At 35.2% G+C, this 18,544-nt stretch overlaps 1 protein-coding gene across 1 annotated transcript in view; it reads right to left on the reverse strand.

Annotated features, from left to right (window-relative positions):
• Positions 1-18,544, reverse strand: part of DCC (DCC netrin 1 receptor) — a 995,337-nt gene that overhangs the window by 125,512 nt on the left and 851,281 nt on the right. The window contains 1 exon segment of the mRNA XM_072606654.1: positions 15,420-15,452. Within this exon segment, the coding sequence (XP_072462755.1) occupies positions 15,420-15,452 (33 nt within the window).

Raw genomic sequence — 18,544 nt, forward strand, 5'->3', positions numbered from 1 at the left:
CTGGAATGTACTCTCTCATCACTTGTACTCTACAGTTCATTATTCCCCTCAAAATTCTTTAACACTTTCTACACGATACATTCCTGATATCCCTATCTGGTTTTGATTTTCGTACAAAAAAGAAAAACACTACTTATTGTCTCTCCTATTTAAAATAGAAGCTCTTTGAAAGCAGGGATTTGAGCTATAGTAAACAATAAATATTTGTTTATTAATTAATTGTAAATGACTTCATATGCATTTTATATTTATTCATATGTTTGCATGTTGTTTCCCTCAGTAGAATATAAACTCCTGGAGGACAAAGTCTTTTTAAAACTTTTTGCCTTTACATCCCCATCATTTCTTTTAGAAAGTACTTAAATGTTTTTTGAAATGAATCCTTCTTCATCCTCCATAATACCTAGCACAGCGCTGAGCACTTAACAGATACTTGAAGAGTAATTGATCTGTAATCAAAATCAAGCTCCTAGGAAACCCGTTTTAGAACTAATGAAAAGTCCTTGTCTGTAGAGAGTTATAAAATATGAACTCTAAGCTTTTAGCATCCTCCTACGTTATAGTTTCATTGAAAGGGACTATACAGCCTGATAATAGGCCCGAGTTCTAACTTCTACAGAAAAAAAAAATCCCAATAAAATTTATTTAGATCAAGTTAATTTCTAATTTTTCATAGTAATAAGGAATAAAACTATAAGGGTAGAAGAGACCTTAGAGATCATGTAGTCCAACAATCTTATTTTACACAAGAGGAAACTGAGGTCTGACAAGTTACCTAATGCGTTTGAGATTATAGAACTATTTAGGAACATAATTGGTAGTAAACCCATGACTTCTTAACGCTCAAATAGTTCTTTCTTTGCATACCATTCTCCTCCTCTTCCTTTTCATCCTTTTCCTTTCCTTTCCTTTTCCTTTTCCTTCTATGTCTCTGTTTCTCTCTCTCAATATAGATAGATAGATAGATAGATAGATAGATAGATAGATAGATAGATAGATGATAGATAGATAGATAGATAGATAGATAGATGGATAGACAGATAGAATTGGAATGCACAATTTCAAAACCTTACTTTAATCATTAGCTTTGATATTTATTTTTTATTTTACCTAAACTATAAGTAGATAGCAAAACTGACTAATGATTTTTGCCACTTCTCTCTGCTATATTTCAGGTAGTTATGCTAGTAAGATGTGGCAAGAAAGAACAGTAAACAGTAGACAGATATCTCCCGATGTTACAATCAGTTGCTGGATAAAAAGGATTTGGGATTTCTTTTCTGTTCATCTTCTTTTACACAGACCAAGGTGATTTCCCATTTCTCTAGGGAAAACTGCCACAGAATAGCATGGGGTGATCTTAGAACTAGAGTTTGAAGGGATGTAAGACACTATTTAGTCAGGCCTTCTCATTTTAGAATAGAGGAACTTGAAAGTCCAGAGAGTTGAACTGACTTGCCTAAGATCACCTAAGTAGTAACAATCAAAAGTGGAATTTAACTCAGCTACTCTGACTCCAGAGTGTGGCCCCTTTCTCCCATCCCATGTTTTAATCGTCTCTCCCAGTATCAATAATGAAAGAAGAGTGCATGTAGGTAAAGGGAATTTCTGGTAAGAAAACTCCCTCCACAAAGTGGGTTGACATTGTCTATGCAACATATGGCTTGAGAGAGAAATTGGGGCAAGCATTTAAACACGAAAAGCTAACAGATATGTCAGGAATAGAGGTGGAGGGGATGTTGGGAATATAAAAGTGAAACAAACAATATAAATAAAATATAAAAATTACATAAAGGAGTTGGCAATCCAGCAGACTAGAAAGAGGTCTACCATCAATCCAGTTGAAAGAAGTCTCCATATTTGTTTATATTTGAGCAACAAAAAAGCAACTTGCAGCAACACATCCAACACATGGGCCTTTCCCATGAATTACAGATTCATTCCTTAGTTAGCAATTATCTGAGAAGGTTCAGTTGAAAGACACTGCTTTTTTTTTCTAGTCAGAATCTCAATAATCAATGATTTATTATATCAGGAGAGTTAAAATTGGAAGAAACCAAGGAAATTATCTAGTCCAATCTAATAATATAATATTAAGAGCTTTTGGATAGCATTTTATTGCTTGAAAGTCCTTTCATATACTATCTGATCTGATCTGATCCTCACAAAAACCCTATGAAGCAGGTGCCATTATCTTCCCCATTTAACAGTTAAAGGATATGAGAAGAAGCCATTAATATGCCCAGTGTCCCACAAGATTGGGACCTGAATATTGGAGATTCAGAATTTGACACTCTATCTACTATGTCACTTAGAGGCTAGATTGTATAGAGAAGCAAATTGAGAGCCAGTCAGATAAGAACAATGACTTGGCCAAAGTCAAATAGGTAACAAATAGCAGAGTATAAATTTTAATTTAGTTCTTCCACTTCCAAACCCAGCACTCTCTCCAATATACCAAAGTGCCTGCCATAATAGAAAGGAACATTGGCCTGAAGAAGAGGATACCATCTTTCTGGATGGCTGTCTTTTCCAAGAAGTAGGCACTGTAAAAATTCAGGCAAGTAAAATGTCCTGCCAAATCTAGACAACCAAAAAACCAAAAAAAAGCCTTTTGTTTTGTCCAACACTACCAAGCAAAGTGTGTCATACACATCGGGTACTTAAACAGAAACCTGGCCCTCAAAGTTGTGAAGTCTGGATTCCAGGAAACTGACTTCTAAGCATGACTGGACTGCTTTGCAAGCCCTACTTCCTTGAAAGCAGAAACAATTAACATTGCATATTCATGAGATTAAAACTGCTGAGGTGTAAAATGATAGGTGCCCTGCTAAGTAATCTGCCTGAATACCCTATTCAGAAGAGACAAAGTCCTTCAAACCCAGTGAAATTTCTAAGGATTCTACCCTTATCTTCTCTGTTGGAAGTGAGTCACTTACCAAGTTTACTAGCGTTAATAGAATCATTTCTGGGGTATACTGTGAAATAACTCTCCACTTAGGCTATTTATTCTAATATCTTTTCCCGCCGGAGAATGTAAGATCTTTGAGGGCAGTTATGGTTTTGGCTTTTTTTTTTGAATTACTATTGTTTAGAACAATATCTTGAACATTGCAAAAATTGATGAATGTTTGTTGATTGAGGTATTCTAGTAATGATACAATTCATTTATAAATTAATCAAGTACTTATTAAGGACTATGTGCCTAGTACTTTGCTAGGGAGGTCAATCTGAAGAATGAATGGTGTTTACTGTAATGGAACTAACATTCTTATGGGGGAAGCAATGATCCTATGTATATGGATATATACACACAATACAGTATAAATAAAAGAAATACAGATAAATACTAAGTAGGTAAATACATGGCAGAATGAGTACTAGATATTGGAGAAGGAGATACAAGGATATTTTTCATTTAGAAGTAGACTCAAGCCGTGTCTTGAAAGAAGACTAAGATTTTATCAGGAGGAAGTAAGGAGAGGATAAATATGTCAAGAATGCAAGATATGTTCTGCCCTATGTGAGAAGACCAGTTAGGCTAAATCCCAGGGAAACTAAGGGGTAGAAATTTCCAGTGGAAGTGGAAAGATAGGTTGAGGGCATGTTGTAAAAGTCTTTAAAAGCTAAACAGAAGAATTTCTCCTTTATCCTGGATGCAAGAAGTAGCCACTAGAGTTGATGAAGTAGGATAGACTTTGGTAGATCTGTAGGTAAGGAAAATCACTTGGTGAAATTGTGTAGGACGGGCCATGGTGGTGAAAGACTTGAAGCAGATAGACCAATTAGGACACAGTCACAAGAATATAAATGAGATGTCATTGAAATTTGTGCTGAATTAGACTGTGAGCCCAGTGTCTTTTGGGTACATGACAGACAATCCGTACAGAAAGGTGACGTGTACTTTGATCCCATCCCCCTGTCCTTAATAAAGTTTTATAAGTTTTTATCCCATCTACTTATCTCTAAAATCATTTCCCTATGAAGGAGCAATAAGAGGGGAGCTTACAGCCTTAACCCTTTCCCCCTTTTAGAAATGTGTACCTCTGAGGTCTGTCTTTCCTTTATTACAAAATATTTCTACAAACACAGGGCATAGTTTGAATTTAGTGCCCAATTCACTTTCAACACCTTGAAGTGCTTAATGCACTCCTTTCAATTTTCCCTACCTGAATTTGTTTCACTATTTAGGACAAAAACCAGAAAGAAAGTTTACTTTTAATAAAGTAATGAGCACATGAGCAGCATAGTGGTAACAATGCTGAGTAGAGAGGAGTCAGATATGAATGAAGATGTAGAGGTAAAAATGGTAAGATTTATCCAATGATTAGATAAGTGGGTGAGAGGGAGGAAGAAGGTAGGGTCATACCAAGTTTATAAGGCTGGAAGACTGGAAAGATAGTGCTACTTTTAATAGAAATAGGAAAATGGGAAAGTTAGTGACTTGATTGGATGAGATCCCTGTCTGGAAGGGATAAGCTTTGTTCAAAGGAAACAGAATATATAAAAAAAGACAAAAGGTGGTGGGTAGTTTTCTATATTATGATATATTTATTTGAGAAAATGTAGAAACCAGAGGGTGTTGAAAATACAGTCAAGAGCATTTGGGTGAAGGTCAATGGATACAGGAGCTTACTCTGAGGAGGATACTCTGTTATCGGAGTACATCATAGACAACTTGGACAGAAAGAGAAAATAGATCATCTTTGGTAAATAGATCACAAATCTGGCATTGAAGCATTCCATAGTAATGTTAGGAGACTTCATTTATCTAGAGATCTGCTAGTACTATCTTGTGCTGATGTTTCTGTCAAAATTGGAAGAGCTTCTTGACATATCTTGATAATCATTTCCATCTGAAAGTTGAAAAAATATCCACAAAATTGAATTTTATTCTGGATCCAATTCTCACAAAAAGTATAGAGTTGACTTCTATGATGGAAATTTTGGGAGTTTGTCATAATGGAAAAGAAAGCTGGACATAGTTTGATATCCATGGTAACTTTAGGAGAGCATATTTCAAAAGGTCCAAAGAAAATGATAAACAGGACTGAAATGATTCAAGGAAGTCAGATCAGGAAGGAAGAGAAACTCTCAAGAGCAAAATTTTGAGGACACAGAAGAGAATAACTCTACTGAGCAAGCAAAATGAGAATTATTTGAAGACTCATGTGTATGCACAGAGAACTCACTAACCAACTTAGATTTTTTTAAAAAGTATGTACAGGGGATAAAAGCAAAAGAGGACAACAGAAGATGAATACAAAATAATTTTTTATAGAGCATGTCACCATCTTGAAAAAAGTATCAGGAATGCTAAAGCTCAGAGCGTTCTGGAGGCCTTTAAGGAAAATAAAAATGACTTCCTTTTCAAAAAATTTCTTTGGGGCTACTTTGGGGAAAAGAAACAAAAAAGAGAAAGCAAAGATCTTCTGGGTATATGAGACATGATAGCTGACAGCAGACGGAGGGAAGAAATGTTTAACATTTAAGTGAATTCTCTTTTCTATTCTAAAGTAAATGATCTTTGGACTGGAAAAGAAGAATAAAAGTGGCTAATAAGGATTTAATAATTCTCTTGATGAATTCAGATTACCTTGTTCAAATGAACTATATCCTTAGGTACTAAAAACTTGGTAGATGTTCTTGTTGAGCTGCTACCAGTAAGATCAATGATATTTGAAAGGAATTGGAGAATGAGTGAGATCCTATAGAATGGAAGAAGGACAAATATCCTGAACTTTAAAACTAGACAGAAGATCATAGACTCTGTAAATTATAAAAAGTCAGTGTGTTTGTCCTCAGTTCTTGGGAAAATTCTAGATTTTGTCATACAGAGATAGATAGATCTATCTTTAGTAGACACTTAAAGAAAGAAACCATGGTCACAAGTCTTCCTGAAGAACAAATTCTGCCACATTAACCTCATTTTATTTTTTGACTATGTCACTTAAATGAGAGATCAGGGTAATGCTTTGAATACTTTACCAAATGGGTAAATGGGATTTTGTTCTGTAAAACTTGAACTTAGTCAAAGGGCTGTACTTGAGGAACTAGAGGGCCACATGTGGCCCTGAGGTCACAGGTTCCACATCCTGGGTAGGTACTACTCTTCTGCTTAGTGACATAGCCTCAATTGAAACTTCTCTTCAAAGATGTGCACAAAACAGCAACTAGAAATCTAATAACATTGACTTGAGATAAGGAAGTATGCTTGGTTGCCTCTTGAGGTCCCTTAGAACTATATATTTCTCTAAATTTATAAATAAAGGGAAAGAATGAGAAGAAATTTTAAATTATTTTTTAGAAATGTCTAGTTCAAGTAAACAGGAGGACAAACCATCTTGGATAGAACAATTTGAGGACAAAATTAACTGTGGCTTTAGAGAAGGGGACTGAGTCACCAAATTCCATTAATTTTCTATTTCAGAGTATAATAGGAAAACATCAGGAGGCAGTAGAGATTTAATTTCAAACCACTCAAAAGCATTAAAAACAGATCTACTATTCAGAAAATGCCAGAATTTATATTCAAGAGAATAATCAGGCAGTGGCAGTAGGACACTTTTGATGACCTAAAAGGTCTCTTCTCTCTTCAAATTATGGGATTTTATGAGAATGGCATTTTGGTGTATAGATCCTTTAATGATTTAAGGATATTACATGTCTATAGCCTGTGACTCAGCATACTAAGATCTGGGTTTGCATGGCTGGAGGGTGATTCTATGAGGAACTATTAATTAAAACACAAATCCACTCCACCCCACAAAGCAAAACCAATGCTTTGACTGGTTTTATCTGCATTCAGAGTTTCTACGGAAAATTTCCAAATGTGGTTAAAATAGAGATTATGTCCAGATCTATTCAGTCTTTTTTTTTTTTCAGTTCAGTTTTCAACTGTCCATGACCCCATTTGGGATTTTCTCAGCAAATATAACAGAGTGGTTCGTATTTTCTTCTGCAGCTCAATTTACAGATAAGGAAATGAAGGCAAACAGGGTTAGGTGACTTGCCCAGGGTCACAAAGCTAGTAAATGTCTTAAGTCAGATTTGAACTCAAGAAGATGAGTCTTCTTGACTCAAAGCCCAGCACTCTATCCACTGCACCACCTAATTTTTCCATCTATATTTAAATTTATACAGTTGTAGAAAAAAAGGTTCCACATTTCCACTTGTATTCTGACACTATAGACATTTGGCAAACACAAATCACACACAGTTACCTATAAACAATTAATACAATTCTCTTCCCTTTCCAGGAAAGAGACCCATACATGCATCCAGCCACATGGCAATACACTGAGGGTTGGTATTTCCGTAGGGGGATAGCATCTCTTCAATTAGATCTACATAGCCCCTCCCAATAACTCATTTTAAAAACAGAGGACAAAGTAAAGTCCCTCACTCTTCCATAGCATGGTGTAGGCTCTTCTGCTGTTCTTCTAGCATTCAAAGTCACCCACTGATCTTCTCTCTGTGAGACTGGTTCTATCCAGAAACTTTCTGTCACTCCCTAGACGGCAAGATTGTAGTGATCCTAATCTCTCCTCAAATGGGAGCAGTTGTTTAGGAAGCCTCTTTCCCATCCTAGAAGTCTGGATCTCAGAAATCTCAAACTTGGGGTTGCTATCAAGGCAGGACATCGTCTGTTGCTGTCAAGGAAGTGCCTTTTCACAAAAAGTTAGATTCTAGATCATGTAACTTGACTGTCTAGGAGGCTATGTTCAAGAATTCTTGGTACTCCTCCAGAAATCTGTAGCTGAGGAACTCCTGCCTACAAGATATTATGGTTTCCTTCTCTATGTCTGCCATTTCTTTTACGTCTCTGTAGTTGGGACCAGGAAGTTGGCATCCTATTCTTAGGTCACATGTCCAAGAATAGATGTGCCTTCTGTATGCTTCTGTCACAAGGCAGACGTTGAGGAAACTAGGTTGTACAATAGACTTGGAGTTAGGAAGGAAGACCTGTGATGGAATCCTGCCTCAGACACTAATAACATGACACCTGGGAAATCATTAACATTTCTCAGACTCAGCTCCCTCATTTGTAAAATGGGGTTAATAATCACACCTAACTCACAGGACTGTTATGAGATAACGTATTTAAAATGCATTGCAAACATTGAAGTATTATATAAATGATACTTCTTATTAGTGACTTCACAATGCAATCCAGACCCGGGACTCTGTCCACTGCACCCCCGACCTGTTCCATTTCATATTAAACAGAATTCACCCTGAATTTTGATGCTTTCTCAATATCTGACGGGAACAAAAAAAGAAAAAAGATGGTTGTGCTTGTGAAGACTTCTTTTTATAGGACAACACAAAAGGATGACTCCTCCTAATTCTATCCATTTGACAAGGGTGGAGCCAGTCACTTCATCTTTAATTGTTCTACGATGAGTTGAGAATACATAAATGGCTATGTCCATGTCCCTCATTGGAGATGTAATTAAAGTTCCAAATAAATGCTTGCCACCTCCAATTGATCAGGGAATTCTCTTGGTCAATCTTCTACATATGGATTAATGTGATTACAATTTGTGTACAAATACACATATGTGTGTATATCTAGGTAGTAAGCTCATATTTTTAAAGCATATAAAATTAGGTCTTTGTTTCCATGCCTACAGAATTTGAAAGTATAATAATATAATAATCCACAATAATAAATTACATTACATGAACAGCATGCTTGTACCTTAGTAACAGAAAAGTGATTTGAAGCACTTCTTCCAAGTCAAGTATATTAATGTTTATCAGAACATCCTAAACTTCAGTGAACACATGCCAAGGCCAAGATAGAAAGTGATTAAGATACAAATGAAGTTAGCCTAACATCTAGTTAGTGTTAACGTTTCCAAATCCAGGCAGCTTCATGAATCTAATTGGGGACAAGAAAGGAGACACATATGGTATATATTTTCACCCTAAGATCATTAGCTTGGGACAGCAAGTAAGTCCTTGAATCATTTCTTTTAGTTTGAGCAGATGTCATTGAAAGCATTTATTCAATAAAAACAAACGCAATATGATTCCAGAGTGATAGCTTTGGAAATAGGAATATAGCTTTACTTTAGATAATGAAATTGGCATAGAATGCTATGGTCACGGAGCTGAAGGAAGACCCTGGAGGTCATGTAGTTAAATTCATAGTTTCCTAGTACCCAAGTATGCCAAGCAGATGAATTGCTATTTTCAATGCATTAAAGAGACAGTCTACAACAACTTCCGGTATCTCATAGCTAATAGACTCGAGTGCATAGATATCTATAGCTCCTTGCTGATATTAGTAATACAATACTGAAGAATCTTATGTGAAATGCTGAGAACAGAAAGCAGTTCAGTGGCTCTTGGTATATCTTGGCTTGATTCCCCTTTTTTGTTTCTTCCTTGTCTGAGTAAATCCTTTTAAAATTACTTTTAATGAATATTTCTGTTATAGGCCTCTGAGATTGGGTGTGAGGTAGAACCACGATGGCATCAAATAGAGGGGAAAAAACTGGAAAAAAAAAGCTTTTGATTTATGTAGGGCAAATAATGTGATTATCAAGATGATATTTTCAGGAATTTCAATGTCACTCCAAGTCAGTATGCATTTCTTCCTGCCTTCCTTTCACTCTCCTGATTTTCCTTCTTATTCATTCAATCATTTATTATTAAGCATTCAGAAAATGAGAATGTGTTGGGTTCTCTCAGACCTGTCTGAGAAACAAATTATGATGCTAAACTAAATTCGGGGTGTTCAATTACTATTTTAAAATAGATATCATTTTGCCATTCTTTTAATTCTCCTTGACTTTCAAATTGGTGCCTTTTAATTCTTACTGTTCCTTTTTTAATTCTAAAAATTATCTCATCAATATACCTATGTTGAGTATTATAATTTCCAGGGTTATACAAGAGGCTTTATAACAGAAGGAAAACCTAAGCGTTGAGTTTGGAATTCTGGGACTTCTTAGGAACTCTGATTAAATCATCTTACATTGATTGGTGTATAGCTTGCTGACTTCACTTTCTTTTTTCCCTTCTCCTTTTCCCTGTTCCCCTCTCTTAATACTCCTCTTTTATCCCTTCTATGTCCTCCTCTTCTACCTGCTCCTTTTGACATTCACCTTTCTCAGTCTGTGGTACCTCTATTTCTCCAAAATTTTTCTCCATTTTTTTTGGTATTATGTTGTTCAGCTGGGCCTGATAACTTTGCCTTATCTAGGACAGTTGAGATGCTATCTTAGTATCTCTCAATTTATCTGAAATTTCAAATTACTATTACCAGGTTTTTTTTTTTGTTGTTGTTGTTCTTCCTCTTTCAGTCCAAAGATTATTCCCCTCAGTAGAAAAAAAAGGAAAAAAATTGGATTGAGTAAATGCTGTCTCTCTGCCTTCCATTAACATCATCCCATCTACCTGAGCAGTCATTTTATCCTTCCCTTGATTCTCTTTTTTCCTCAAATATTGCTTAAAAACAAAACAAAAAAATTAAACCTATCTTTTCTGTTGTCCTGAGTTCAGCAGCCTGAGCTCCTTCTGAGCTTTAGGATGCCTGACACTGTGTTCATAAGACAGGGTTGTCAAGCACTGTTATCTGGTCCTATTGCCATCTTTGCTATGCTCAGTTGTTTAGAAATATGTGTATATATATATCAAGTATGAAGTGCTTTTCAAATGTAAGATGTTATTATTATTATAAAATGATGTCTCCTAGTTTATTAACAATAGTCTGGAGGCATTAATTCACTTCATGAAGATAAATTGCAAATTCCTAGATTGTAATTCACTCCATTGAGTTGAAGGGAACTTGCTTTTAAAATGTAAATGGGCTTTCTGTGAAGCTTGTGAAGGTTGGATAATGTGTCAGGGTAGCATTCAGATCTATTGGGAAAAATATCACAGTAAGATATTATACCAACAAAACATACAAGGTATCCACAAAGTTTTAACATAGTTTTAAGCTTTGATAGTTTAAAATTGCATTAAAACTTTTAGGGCATCATGTATATGCTCATGTTCTAATTTCATGCATCAATCAGAAAGATAAGAGATACTCTTCCTTAACCACAAGATGGCCAGAGATGAATGAGGGAAACGCTGAAGTCCATACTGTTGAATGTCATTGCAAAGGTCCCAGAAGACAATGGGATATACAGACTTGTTTCACTACCTGTTGAGTAAACTTCCCTTTCAGAAACCGTGACTTGGTTTGAGTGTGGAGAAAAAGAGAGAAGTTATACAATACTATTAGGGTATGGTGGTTGTGAGAATGGGAGGATAATGGTTGGAAGAGGAAGAAGTAGAAAACCTTTACCAAAGTGCCATGGACGTTGGGGTTATCTATTTTAAAAAGTGATTACTTAGCATTGCATAGTGTAATTGACTTCTCCAAGTTTTTCTGAGCTGATACTGTCCATGAAGCTGCCTAAGATATATAATTCATGGTCTTAGTCTCTAAGCAATTCTGGTCATTCCTACCCTTTATGGCATGTGGATTTAAAATGTAACACTGATTAAATCAAAGAAGTTATTTTTTTACAAAAATGAAACCTGAGAAACTGAATGTGTGTGTTTAAAGATCAGACTTATTGAATTATTTGTTTAAAATTTTCAGACATTGTGCTGGGCACTATATAATTTTAGCAACTCATTCATTAGTCAAAATGGTAGAGTCAACCACCTTCTGGTCTGAGGTTTCCATGTGAAAGCAATGGAAACAATTTTAATCTATTAATTTTAAGGAAACTTTCTGCCCTACTCTAATATCTTCTTAAATTACAGTTCTTAGCACATGGTAAGCACTTAAGAAATGTTTACTGATTGATTGATTTTATGCATATCTTACTGGTTTTTGGTTACTCTACGGATAATTCTCTTTATTTCCAAGAATCAAAGAGGGGAAGAAATAAACTCATTTTTCCACCCAGATCATTCATTCTCTATGGTCCCCTCCACCTCTGAAGCTTATATTCCTATAATACCCTACCATAACCAGAGGTATCAAATTTGCAGGCTGCTTTGGCTGGCTAGCCTGCACATCTTCCCAGAGCATCCAGATTAAGAGGTAACTGAGAAGTGGTTAGCCAAAATCAATAAAAGCACAATATAACATACATACTATGAATCTGTGGTTTTCTAAGTCAATATGAGGCCTGCTTGGAGTCATATCTCTTTCAATTTGACATGATTACCACAACTAATCCTAAAATCCAAGTGCTTCTAGGTTTGAAAAAGCTTCCCAATATTAAACATCCCCTCCCCCTATTCCCTCCTCTTTTCCCACCATTTATTCCTTTTATATTTTAGAATTTAGAGATTCTGAGTTGAAAGGGAAGAAGTAAAAATGAGAAGATATTGTTTTAAAAAATAAGGAAAAAATAGTCTTAAAATGATATAGGTGATACAAACTGGGAATATGTGGGAAAGAAGTAAAGCTTCCAAAGAGTTTCTCACTAATGCAAATGATTTGCAGACAGCTCTAAGAGGCTTTGCACAAACTACCTAATATCTTCAAAGCAGCACTAATTGATGAATCAGAGACTTTTCCCCAAATTACTGTAAAATGAAAAATACAGCTGATTTTAATAGATTATTAGATTTTATAATTATTCATTTTCTGAAGAAGGAAATGGAAAACCACTCCACTATCTTTGCCAAGAAAACCCCAAATGAGGTCATGAAGAGTTGGAAATAGTTGAAATGACTGAACAACACAATTATTAGTTTTATAGACTGTAAGCTCTTGGAGGGCAGGAATTGTTTTTTGCCTTTTATTTTTTTGCATGGCCAATACTTAGCACAGTTACTTAAAAATACCTATTGATTGATGGTTATTTTGATTGCTTGCAAAGAGACTTCATATAACGATCAAAAATGTATTCCTTTTTCTCTTCTGCTACTAAAATTGCCCTGCCACATTTTTTGGGGGGGGTTCAACCAAAAGAGTTTCAGTTTGACCCATAGTGCCAAATTTCCGTAGAGGGAATATTTTTCTGAGATTCAACCACTTATCACAAACCTATCACACTGAGGCAGGGAGGAAGTAGAGAGAATCAGTCAAATAATGAAGAAAATAAAGTCTACCCTTTTGGTTTTAGAATATATCAGGACTTGGAATATTCTGATCAAAATCTTCATTATTGTTATTAATTATCATTATTATTGCAGGGAAGCAGGGCAGGGCAGAGGGACACTTAATCTGGGTCTTCTGATTTCTTTTAACATCCACTCAGAAGATATGTTATGAAAGGAATATTTTTTTTCTTGATGGTCAGGACATATCAAGTGCTTTCTTTGTAAGAATTGAAGGATCCCTTTTGGAATCACCAAATTGTATTCAATTGATCCCTATGGACCTTCAGAATGACTTGAGTTTGATTTAAAATTTAGAATCTCCAAACTTGACAAATTATGTTCCCAACTGTGCTCAAATAAAGCACGAAAGGGATTATGGTGTACTGGTTCTTTCTAAGTCATATGGAGGAAATAAAAGAAGTATTTTCTTCAATAGAGTAATAGGAATACATTGGCAATAATGGTTCTCAAGCCTGGCTGTTCTCTGCAATTGCCTTTCTGAATGCACAGTCAATTTAGGAATTACAGTTCAAAAGGTAGTTACCACAGCCCTAAAGAGCAAGCCACTGGCATCGGTGAGAACTAACCAGGAATACCAGATAAGTAAGAACACTGAGCATTTCATGGTAGAAAGGTGCTCTGTTATTCTTCTCTAATCAATGTCACACTTACCTGGAATTCCATATATGTATATAATTACAGTTTTCAGGAATATAGTCATTCAGTAGGATCATAGGATCTCATATTTATATCTGGAAGGGACTTTAGAGGTTATTAAATCTAATATTCTCATTTAATAAAGAAAAGTATAGAGAGAATAAGTGATTTGCCCACAGCCAAACAACTAATAAGCATTTGTGGTGGGATTTGAATGCTGGTCTTCATGACTCTAAATCACATACTCTACCTACCTTACAACTCTGGAAGGGAGTTGGGGGAGGGGTTGTTAGGTGATGCTTACTGACCAAGAAATAGAAGGAAAAAAAGCAAATGTTTAATTGGGATTTTGACATCATTTTTCTTTCTCTTGATCAATTATTTGAAGTTCAGATTTGGGTCGTACTATGTCTAATTCACTCAAGTGAATAGGTATCACCACAATAACCACTAATTACTAGTATTTTTCAAGAGCATTACTATTTAATAGATATGGAAGCTGTGGAGAAATTTTAAATAGAACCAGTCAGAATAAAACATGTACGAGGAATGATAATAATCCCTATGTCATTTATCATTTATATATTGTAATGGCTTGGTTTCTCTTCCCTTTAAGTTGTTTTTCTACATCTCACTTTAAAAGTATTGAATGAGGAAACAACACTTTAGTGTATAGATTCATAACAATTGCTCAGAAAGTCCCAAATATCATGGATAAGATTAGGGAAAATCATGTTTTCTTCCAATGTCCTAATGGGACCCAACTTGACATTAGGCCTACAAATCAATTCTGTTTACAGTAAGTATACCCAAAGCAGAAAGATTGTTGGCGCTATCATGTTTAAATTAAAGAACACTAAATAAATTGATCTGTACTGCTGGGCATTTATTTACACACTTATGCACCTTGAAATACCCAAGCTCCCTGGAAAGCACAAAACATAAACAATCCTTTTTTGGATACCATTCGTTGCTAATACAAAGAGGATCCAATCTCAATTTACCAAATGGCCTACAAATCAGAGGAATGCCAAACTCTGTTCTCCCAGGTTGATAAATAGCTCTCATTTACCTTTATGTAGAATCATTTCAAAGACATCATGTTGCCTTTCTACACAACTTTTTAGACAAAAAGATACAAAGATGATAAAACGCTTAGAACAGGGGAGGTTTTCAATTCAAGGAATGGGAAAACTTAGTGTCAGAATTAGTAATGCCAAAGGCAGTAAAAGGTTGACTCCACTTTGCTTTCTTTTAATAAAGGGCACTGATTGGGGAGAAGGGAAAATGATTTATGGTTTTCTGCCATGGCTACAGAACTTTAATCTATAGCTCAAGAAAGGGTGCAAGAGCAGCTTGAAAATTATGCTGAGCTTAATTATACTTAATGTGAATTATTCAAAAGTGCAGACAGAGACTAAAAATTTATTTCATACAAAGAAGCTTGACATTTTAATTGGTCCTTCAGAAAAGAGACAAAACAATTTCCTCTCAAGAAAATTTACATCTTCCCCATCAAAGCAGCAGCCTCAACCGAGCAGAACTTCATTAACAAGATTAATTATCGCTCCAGTGTCTGCCTCATCAGGTGTATAGCCCAGGTGAAAAGTAGAATGCAAAGTGACATGTGACATCATTTCAAACATATAGCATTGATTCAAATAGGGGAAAGTGACAGATTGAGGCCACTGTACCTTGGTCATTAGCCATTTTGTCAGGGTGCTCCACTGCAAAAAATAAATAAAAAAAGAAAGGGAGAGAGAAAGAAAAGACAACAACATTAGATTTGGACAGCTGCCAGCAGAGAAGTTGATATATCAAATCAACAATTTTGTTAGCAGGTTTTTATATCAAAACCAGTGCCCCATTGCACTGAAAATGTAGTAACCTGGATTAAAGGAAATAGTTATCTATTTTCATTTGAAAAGTTCTCTAAAGAAAAGGAATCATTGTAATTGTTATAAAATCCCCAATATTCACCCGTCCACAACAGGAAATTTAATGGTGTGCATACCTCCCCTCAACATGATCTCAGAATAATTACGCTGAAATTTTAATTAAAGGTAGAATTAGCAGAAAAAATTGAGAGCTCAACTACTAAATAATTATTACCTACATAAAGGATGTTCGCTCTGACAGATATTTTGCATTGTCAATGATCTTTATAAAAAAAGTTTATCCAATTTCCATGATGATGCCTGATAACGTCATAAAAGAATACTACAATCTAAAATAAGTTTGATAACACTTTAGAATCTAAAGAAGCAACAAATTTTGAGCTGTCAGAGTCTCAGATTATTTATGAGTTACCATCTAGGAAACTATTTTTTCATTACTTGAACAAAAAAAAGCAGGTAGCTATTTGGTTTGCAAAATTGAAGACTAGCAGAATAGATAAGCCAGAATCTTGATACTACATTTCTAGAAACCTGATATGTACCTTTCTATCAATGTAGTTTTTATTTTTTCTGTCAAATTATAAGTTTCTTGAGGGCAAGGGCCATATGTATTTATTTATATGGTCACATAGTTATTTACCTAGAGAAAATATTTATGAATGTTTGTTTAATTGAATTAGATTGAATATTGTAGACTTTTGATCCACTGACGTTAGCATCATATGTTAGGGCATACCTCATCCTTTCAATGTTATACATTGAGAGCTATCACAAAGACACAGCTATCTTTGAGACCTCTGGTATACCTGTGTAAGTTTGCTTAGTTTCTTGGGGTCATATCTGTAAGTATTTGTTAGGTTGATCCTGGAATGTAGGATTGGGTCAAGTCACTGAACCTCCTTGGACCTTAGTTTCCTCAATAATAAAACGAAAGGATTGGACAGCATGACTTCCAATGCCTCTTCTGACTTTAAAGCTATGTTCTATGCGCTAGTTACGTTTATGCAGAAAAAAAGATTCTGTTTCAGGATCACCTATTTCATTTCCACCCCAGAGAGCTATCTTACAATGTATGCCCTTGGTCACAAGGAGACCAGACAAGAGAATACGGAGGGACAAAAGTTCCTTTCAGATTAATAGGATATATGTGTTTGCATGACAAGAGAACAGATTTGAGAATTAGGTAATCCACTTCTTTTATATTCATTTTTCAATGACATGAAGACATAGTAAAAGTAAAGGGGAATTTTACAGGAAAATGTGTTTTCCATTGAATCACAAGAAACGTTTTTTGAATAATAAACTACTCTTTAGAGAAAGTTTTAAAGATATGCATAAAATTTGATTTGCATTAAAACTAAAGTTTACTCGTTAGATATATTTTTATTTGATAAATCATAAGGTCATCTCCCACTTATTCATTTCTCCTCATCATCATTAAAGAGAGATAAAATTCAACTTCTCCTTGTGCTGTGAAATGTAAACGTGTTAACTTGTTGACTAGTAGTTTCCTAGGGCAGATCATAGAATTTAATTCTCATTTTGTGTCCTTGAGAAATACAGCTGTCATGTCACACAAATCATAGTATACTTCTATTCTCAGGATAATCACAGATGCAGGTGACCCAAAGGACAATGGAAAGATTTATGGTAGGTATAAGTAAGCAATAGCATATTTCCACAGAACTCTGGGATCTGATAGTAGGAAAGGACTCCAAAAACCATGGAATACATGGCATTGGGCCTGGATGAGAGATATGAAAAGTGGTCTCCTAACCTTTGCTGGTACACCTCTTGAGAAGGGTAGCCCAGTACTTCTTGAAACATCTCCATCCACTTTTGGAGAGCTCTAATCATGAGCAAGTTTTCCTTTACATTGAGACTATTTTGTCCTTCTCATTCTTCAATCAAGCAAAAAAGCCTATCCTTTTATCTGATAGTCCTTTGGATATTAACATCATCAATCCCCTCCTCTCTGCAAATCTTTTTTTCGAATCTACATATCCCCAGTTTCTTTTACTATTTTCCATGTGACGTCAACTCAATCTATCCATTCCACTTGTTGGCTCCCTTCCTCTGGACACTGGTGAGCCTATACTCTGGACACTGTGAACCACACATTGGGGCAATTATAAACATTATTCCTCCTCTAGGTGAAGTCTTTGATTAGATTTTTAAATCATTTGTTAATGATGATATATTTTATGTCATTCTGTACATTTCAACCATGATGACACTCATGTTCAACAGGAAAAAAAGTCATAGAGATTACAAACTCTGGGCCAATGAGTTTGACTTTAATTCTTAGGAAATTTTGTAAATTTTAAATTTGTAAATTTTGTAAATTTTAAAGAAATAGAAGAACCAGTGGTTTTTTCTTCAGGCAAAACCAGCATACTTGGCTCAGCTTACTTCTTATGTGACCCGTGGTCTACACATGCTTAACCTCTATAGCTTATCAATGTCTTTCCTAAAATATGGCACTCTGAACTGAATTCAGTTCCCCTGATATGATCTTACTAAGGCAGAATTCAACAGGTCTAATGCCTTCCCAGACCTGGATTCAATGTTTCTCCCTAAAGTCTAAGGATTGCATTTACTTTCTTAATTTCCATACCATACTGTTAGTGAATATTGAACTTTCAGTCTACTAAAATGCTCAGATGATTTTGCATGAAAAAGACCTGACTGATGCCTTCTTGTCTTTCTGAAATGGTCTTTTGGAACCCATGTTGGAAAATATGATCACAAACATTAAATTGTATCTTATTAAATTCAGCCTAATATTTTTTACGTCACAAAGATTTTTTGAATCTTGACTTAGCCATCTAGTATGTTAGTTATCCTTTCAAACTCTGGCATCTTCATATGTGATAAGCATACTATCTATGCCTTTTCCAAGCTGTTGGTAAAAATGTAAA

The sequence above is a fragment of the Notamacropus eugenii genome, chromosome 4, assembly GCF_028372415.1.
Source record: "Notamacropus eugenii isolate mMacEug1 chromosome 4, mMacEug1.pri_v2, whole genome shotgun sequence".
NCBI lineage: Eukaryota > Metazoa > Chordata > Mammalia > Diprotodontia > Macropodidae > Notamacropus > Notamacropus eugenii.